This window comes from Uloborus diversus, unplaced genomic scaffold (assembly GCF_026930045.1).
Source record: "Uloborus diversus isolate 005 unplaced genomic scaffold, Udiv.v.3.1 scaffold_15, whole genome shotgun sequence".
Classification (NCBI taxonomy): Eukaryota; Metazoa; Arthropoda; class Arachnida; order Araneae; family Uloboridae; genus Uloborus; species Uloborus diversus.
Genome location: NW_026558209.1, coordinates 173,742 through 181,454, shown reverse-complemented (window position 1 = coordinate 181,454; position 7,713 = coordinate 173,742). Strand labels below are relative to the sequence as shown.

At 38.4% G+C, this 7,713-nt stretch overlaps 1 protein-coding gene across 2 annotated transcripts in view; it reads right to left on the bottom strand.

The window, feature by feature from the left end:
- Positions 1–1,246: 1,246 nt before the first annotated feature.
- Positions 1,247–7,713, bottom strand: part of LOC129233016 (uncharacterized) — an 85,737-nt gene continuing 79,270 nt past the window's right edge. Inside the window, exon 5 of one of the 2 annotated variants that reach the window (XM_054867096.1) lies at positions 1,247–1,629. In XM_054867096.1, the coding sequence (XP_054723071.1) occupies positions 1,283–1,629 (347 nt within the window). In that variant the 3' untranslated portion in view covers positions 1,247–1,282. The remainder of the gene's footprint in view (positions 1,630–7,713) is intronic. The other variant, XM_054867097.1, reaches the window with a different exon arrangement.

Sequence of the window (7,713 nt, the reverse complement as noted above, 5' to 3'; positions counted from 1 at the left end):
GACTGGGCGACGTTAAATAGGCTCGTGGTCTCAAAGTCCTCCAAGTGAAACGATACCTCTGGGGGTGCTAGCACCAGGTAGCTATTAGCTCCTGGACTAGTTCTAAATTCTCATTAACTGTTCGATCCATTGTAATTTTTTCATACATTGTAATTTTCTCTTTCGCTTTTTTTCCTCCCCTATTTCTGCCCCCGGTTAAGCTAGAAATGGCAAAATGAAGGTATCATTGGTAAAAATAAATAAATACAGTAGGCGCCGCTTAATGTGATCACTTTGTGACAAATACAATTCGATAACAATAACCGACTGATAATAATAACCGAAAAGAATCCAGGAGACACAAAATATTGATTTTTTTTTCCAATTAAGGTGCATTTATTTTGGCAACCTCAAATTAAAATCACGACTCAACTGAACGCTGCTTTAAATTATAAATTATTAAATTAACAGAATGGAAATATCTGAATTATAAAAATTTAAAGCTAAATTATGCAATTTTTAACCACATAGTTATAGGTGAAAGTAAAATATGACCGTTTTCCCTGACATTCGTAAACCAGTTTCAGAGCACATTCAGTTTTTCTATCTTTTCCAGCATGGTTTTGCTTGTTGTTTAAATTTTAACTTCGCTTTGTTTTCAATCTCGACACAATTCTTTAGCAGCTTACAAAGTAATGGCAACAATGGAGGTCCTACATCAATGCCTGCAACATGTACAGCGACTGAATTTTTTTAGGTGCAAAGGAAAGTTTTCTTACGGGGAGTCTGTGGTCACTGGGTCGAACTTTCTATAGCTTCATTCTTAGAAAAATTTTGAACTGCTCTTGAAAACCACAAAATGCTACACCGAAAGTTAGTCTCGTCAGGGTTTGCCAACGTATTTCTGTTAATTGAGGAACAAAAACGGGGAAAAAATTGAAATTTTATGGAAAAGTGATAACAATAAACGAAGACGCTGATTACAATATCCGACTTTTTTAACGTGTGTTAACATACAATTGTTCCGGAACTTCGTGATTCTGATAACATTAAGCGAATGATAACATTAACCGTGATCACATTAAACGGCGCCTACTGTAAATAAATTACAGGCAAATCGAAACGTCTTTGACTCAAAATTAATTGCACATTCCCCAAAATTGTTTTGAGCGATTACATAGAAAAGCGAATTATAAAAACAACGTTTTATTTTTTTCTATATATACTTTTATATATGAACAAAGAATTGCAAAATTCGTCAATAAATTTCAACAAAGGGTTTTAACAAATCACTCGCAAGTGGTCAATGGATGTCAAAGTCGTTGGTGGTTTCTAGCGTCTGAGCGTGCAGAGAGACTCCGTGCGGGGAGACCGGATAGTCCGGGTTCGAGTCCGGCCTCGGAGAGGACAGCCCGCCTTCCGGACTGTCCGGGTTGTGCACTTGGGGCAGCCCCAGGAAAGGCAGGCTGTTCGTCAGGATGGGCTGGCTGACGGACTGGTGTAAGATGGACGCTTTGGGCAAGTCTTTGGCACTCGTGAACATGGGCAGGCTTCTTTGGGCGGTTGCCGAGGCCGTCTGGTAGAGGTAGTATCCGGGCCCGAACATGCCGGAGTCCGGCTGTTTGGGCGAAAGGTTGAAGCCTCCGTCTTCTGAAAGAGACGAAGATGCCGTTAGACCCGTAAAGTTGCCCGGTCAAAATTAATAAGGAAAAGCCTAAATGTGTTAATTGCGGGGGTGATCACGTAGCCTTAGGGGTTGCTTATAGGGGTTGCGTGGCCTTCCCCAAACCTAAAATCAATCTGGAAGGCAAGCGAGCCGTTAACCGCGGAAGCGGTGCTAGCCGCAGAGCAGGATTTTCCTACTCTGAGGCCACTTCCAGTAATTTACCTGAGCATTCCACCCCTAACATTAAGGAGCCTAACTCCAGCAACGAAATTTCTGATTTCATGCAACTTTTTGCTGATATCAATAAAATATTTAACCTTTCAAAAGTCTTTTCCAAACTCAGGACGGCCCTCCCTATTCTAAAAAGTCAGGAAAACCTTATAGGCAAAATTTCAACTCTAGTCCAAATCTTTATTGGTGAGGACAAAGTTTTTTTCATTTTTATCCCCTTTTTTCATTTTAATTTCATTTCTGGACTCCAAAATTCTTAGTCATGTTTTGACCGCCAGGGGAAGCTCCTACGTCATCGGCTTTACTTGCCGACCAATCAGCTTATTTCCTCTCCGGAGGATCCATCCCACCAATGACAAGACTTGGGAGGTGCGAGGCCCCGCCTCAGGTACTCCCCAGGAACGTGCATCTAGATTTTCGTCTCATTTTGGGGAAATCTGGTGCTCTCTGGGGAAATTTTGGGGAAATGGGTTTTGAGGGGAATTCTTTGGGGAAAAATTTTTTTTCTTTGGGAAAACCTGGGGAAAAAACCATTTGGGAAAAAAATTCGTATTTAAATTCGCGTCTTGACATCCGGCAGAACAAAATCGAATTTTCGAAAAATCGCTTAAAGGTGCACACCACTACCCCACAAACTAATTTTGTGCCAAATTTCATGAAAATGGGTAGAACAGTCTTGGTGCTATGCGCCTCACAGAGATCCTGACAGAGAGAGAGAAAGAGAGGTACGGACAGAGAGACTTTCAGCTTTAATTATTAGTAAAGATAAAAATCGATAAAGATAAAGAGAGAAAGAAAAAAAGCGAAAATGGGAAGAAAAAAAAAGTTGGGGAATTTTATAAGAAAATTTGGCTATTTGGGGAAAAAATAAATTTTCAAGAGACAGAAATATCAGAGAAGTCGATTCATTTTATGAAAATATTAGTGGAAAAATAATTTTTGAATTTGGGGAATTTTGATAGAAAACATCGCATTTTGGGAAAAAGTTGGAAGGGAATAGGGGAAATCTAGATTTGACCATCTGGCAACACTGTGTTGACCGCGTTTTTCAGGTGCAGAAGAGTCCTATTTCAAATGAATCAACTTCTACAAGTTAACCGCCTGTTTAATTTAAAAGGGGCCATTCATTAATTACGTAAGGGTCCTGAGGGGGAGGGGAAGTTGGAAAAATCTCTATACACCCTTACTTTGGGGGGAGGGGGTGGTTCACATCCATTCTTACGTAATATTTTCCAAGTCGATATTTTACATTGGAAATTGTTTGAAAAGGATTATATTTCATTTGCGTCTGGAAGATAGAGAAACGTGTTAGGATGAGCTGTTTTTTATTTGTATTTACAATGAATGAATAGTGCGAAATATAATAAAAGAATCGCACTGTGTATCGCATGTTTTATTTTTAATTAGTATCTCACCATACACACACACACACAAAAAAAAAGATTAATTTGAATTTTTGGCATCTTGAATTCAAATTATGTTTTTCGCAATCACGAGCGTGTGTGTGTATGAAAGCGCGTGTGTGTTTGTGTAGGCGTATGTGTGTGGGTGCGTGTGTGTGCATGTATGCATGTGTGTGCGTGTTGTGTATGCAGTGCTGTGTGTGTACGCGCGCGTGTGTAGGCGTATGTGTGTGGGTGCGTGTGTATATATGTATGCATGTGTGTGCGTGTTTTGTATACAGTGCTGTGTGTGTAGGCGTTCGTGTGTGTGTGTGTGTGTGTACGTAGGCATATATGTTTGTGTCTGTGTGCAGGCATGAGTGTATGTAGGGGGTATGTGTATGTGTGTAGGCATATGTGTTTGTGTCTGTGTGCAGGCATGAGAGTGTGGGTAGTTGTGTGTGTATGTTAGGTGTCTGTATGTATGCGTGTGTGAGTATGTAGATGTATGTATGTGTGTATGTGTTTGTGTGTACGTGCGTGTGTGTATGCGTGTGTGTGTAGGATATTGACGCAACCTGGAGACGGTTTTCGCAAGAGGAGCAGCATCGTGAGGCCGGTCGACGGGAGGGTGGTGCGGGCTGAGGGTGCTGGCGGGAAAATAAAATCATAGGAATTCAAAACAGTCAAATGAGAACAATAAGCAATCGTGATTGCTCAAAAAAAAAAAAAAAAATAAAGAAAAACTTGTCGAAAGAACAGTCTAGGTTCCAACTTTTTAGTAATTATTTTTTTACACAAAAAGGTTTAATTTAATAATAGTGAAATGAATTTCAATTCCAGTGACGTAAGATTTGCTATTTTATTATTTTAAAAACGAAATGGAATCTTACGTAAGAATAGGAGGTAGGGGTTTATAAGGGTTCTTACGTACCCTTACATGGGGGAGGGGGGGTCAAAAATTGCCAAAATCATCCTTACGTTTTTAATGAATGGCCCCAAACAACAAAAAAAGGGATCAACATACCACTGTTTTAAAAAATTCTTACATTTTACAGTAAAAGTCCATGTTGCCAGTAACTTTTACCGTAAAATTCTATGTTACTGTAAAATTTAACGGTAGAATAAACGAGAGCTTAAAAATGCAACATGCGAGCAGCGCGTTCGATCGCGGGACCTTTGTTAGGAGGCGGCTTCGCTGACCACGATGCTAGTTGACACCTTCGATCGATTATCTACTTCGCACTATAAATCACGTGATATATCCATTGGCACTGCAATCACTTATTTTTTGAAAGACTGACTGTCTGACTGACTGACTGAGTGACTGACAGAGTGACTGACAGACTGAATGACTGACTGACTGACTGACTGACTGACAGAGGGACTGACTCACTGGTGCAATTTACTGTAAATTTTTTTTCTGTACTATAAACACTCCCTTTTGCAGTAATATTTACCAAAAAAATTTCCTGAATTTTTAACAGTGTATCTCCTGTCTCCCCCGCTCAAAACACACTAAAAGTTTACAGTAATTAATAAACATCGTATTTCCATCTTAGCTTGATTGAATGTTACCTCCAAAATTTGCGATAAAGATCAGTGATCAGAAGAACCTCAATTTCTGAAAACGGGAGAAACGGGTTCTGGAAAAAACTTCAGCAAAATACAAATTATTATTTGCTTTTTTTACAGAAAGCGTAGACAATGACTGCTTTAGCAGTTACCATCCCTAAGCCAGAGCTAAGGCAGAATTAAATGCAATGTAAAAAAACGTCAGCAAAATACAAATAATTATTTGCTTTTTTACAGAAAGCGTAGACAATGACTGCTTTAGCAGTTACCATCCCTAAGCCAGAGCTAAGGCAGAATTAAATGCAATGTAAAAAAACGTCAGCAAAATACAAATTATTTGCTTTTTTACAGAAAGCGTAGACAATGACTGCTTTAGCAGTTACCATCCCTAAGCCAGAGCTAAGGCAGAATTAAATGCAATGTACCAGATATGATAACTGGGCTGTCTGGTTTATTGTATTTAATGCTCAGGAGTTCCAGATTAACTGCAACTCCTGAACATTAAATCTTTAACGGGCCGTGGTGGTCTGATCGGTAAGGCATCGGACTTGTGACCGGAGGATCCCTGGTTCGATCCTAGTCGGTAGAAGATCCACCGTCTTCCCTAAGGGTGACTGGGGGGGCGTTAAATATGCTCGTGGTCTCAATGTCCTCCAAGTGAAACGATACCTCTGGGGGTGCTAGGCCAGAAAGTTATTCAGCTTCTGGTCTGGTTCTAAATTATCGAACTGTCCGTAGATGGCGCTGCCATCTATCGTGGTGTCTGAGCCAAATCGGACTCCCACTTAGCAATAGGCGCTCGATTCAGGGGTTACACTACCTCAAAAATGATGAAACGATCAAAAAAAAAATTTATTGCTTATTCAAAACTAAAAACTATTCTGAACACAGGGGAAAAGTTTCATTGCTTTAGTTCAAATATTTAAAAAGTTATGAGTGGTTTTAGGCCATGCTCGCTATGTGTTCTTATGCAAAAGAAAAACTTTAAACTGCTTTTTCTCGATGATGGTTTTTTTTGTGTTTTCATGTTATTAGAATCCCTAAGGATTTTTTTTTCTATTAAAGATACAGCTTTAAAATAGTACTTTTTGCAATTTGGATAACATATTCGACAAAACTGTACATTGGATAAGCATTTTATAAATTACTCAAGTGTTCAGAGCATGTTAAACCTTTAAAAACCAATTTTTTTTTAACTTTGATTTTTTACACAATTAATCAGAGAACATTTTCTAATAAACTCATAAGCAAATGAATGCACAGATTTTTAGAGACGATTATAGTGATCGTTTAGCAAAAAAAATTTTTTTAATTAGTGCAAAAATAAAAAAGCCTTAGGGATTTTAAAAAAATTAAAATTTTCCTCAATTTTTTGAATTTTTAAAAAAGTAAGCAATATTTTTAAATTTTGAAAATAAATTATTGATTACGAAATAAGTATGCATGTAAATGGTTTCAAGGAAACATAAAATTTACTTAAAATTGAAAAAAAAAAGTTTGAAAATTACTGTGACCCCTTAAATAGTTGTTGGTTCTTTGATGGTATAAATTTAATTTTTTGTTTCGGAGGGTCCCTGGTTCGATCCTAGCCGGTCGAAGATCCACCGTCTTCACTAAGGGTGACTGGGAGACGTTAAATTGTGCTCGTGGTCACAATGTCGTTTAAGTGAAACGATACCTCTGGGCCAGGCCAGAAAGTTATTCAGCTTCTGGTCTGGTTCTAAATTATCGAACTGTCCGTAGATGGTGCTGCCATCTATCGTGTTGACTGAGCCAAATCGGACTTCTACTTAGAAATAGGCACTCGATTAAAACGGAAACCGTACTCCTCTGTCTTAAAATCGAGTAGCACTGCTACTCGGGCCCGGGTTACCGAGTGTCATATGTAACAACAACAACAACAACAACTTTAACTGTCCTCTAACCAGCTCTTTCCACTGTACTTACAATTCCAACACCTTTCTTTCGCCAAAAATATAACACATGTTTTATTTCATCCAGTTTCACGCAAGAATATTCATAAAATAATGTCCTTTACCATACCGTAAAACCTGTAAAGTTGACCACCTTTGTAAGTTGACCACCTGCAAGCGGTAAGTTGACCGCTTTTGTCAGGAAAGGAATTAGTCCTGTCTTATATAATGAAGGAAAATCTCTGTAACTTGACCACCTCTCTATCTTGACCACCTGTCTATCTTGACCACTAATGTACACCAGCTTTGGTTTGAAGTATTGTAAAAAACTCTTTGTAAGTTGACCACTAGGCAAAAGCAGTAGATTGTACTAAAAGTTTCATCAGTTGTGCCTCAAATAAGTAACCAGGCATTTTAGAAAAACCTATAAATATTTATGTTTCCATCGAAAAATATTGGGCTCATGTTAAGTCCCAGAAAATGCACCAAAATTCAGTAAGGAGGTATTTTGTTGAAAAGTAGATTACCATGGTTACAAATGTACAAGAAAAAATCAAGTAAAGAATTTGAGTCGCTTTTGACTTGTTATGAATTTTTAGGAATTGTTAATAAAGGGTGTCCCAAAATTAACGCAAGATTTGAATTTGCCGCCATTTTTGCAATAAATGGTTGGCAACCCTGAAAAAAGAACAATTTGACAGCTGAGAGTTTAGGGTAATCAAAAATGGAGCGTTATACGATACAATAACGCGTTTTCACTATTGAAATAACATTTCAAAAATAATGAAAGTTGAGTCTGGTCAAGCAGTTACTGTTATTGGCGCTCGGTATCGCAACACGGTAATGCACGGGTGGTTGTGGGCTTGTCGACATAGACCTTTGAATTCAAATCACCCCATAAGAAGAAATTTAAAAATGTTAAATCACACGATCTAGGGTGCCAAATCTGATCACCGAAATGAGAGAG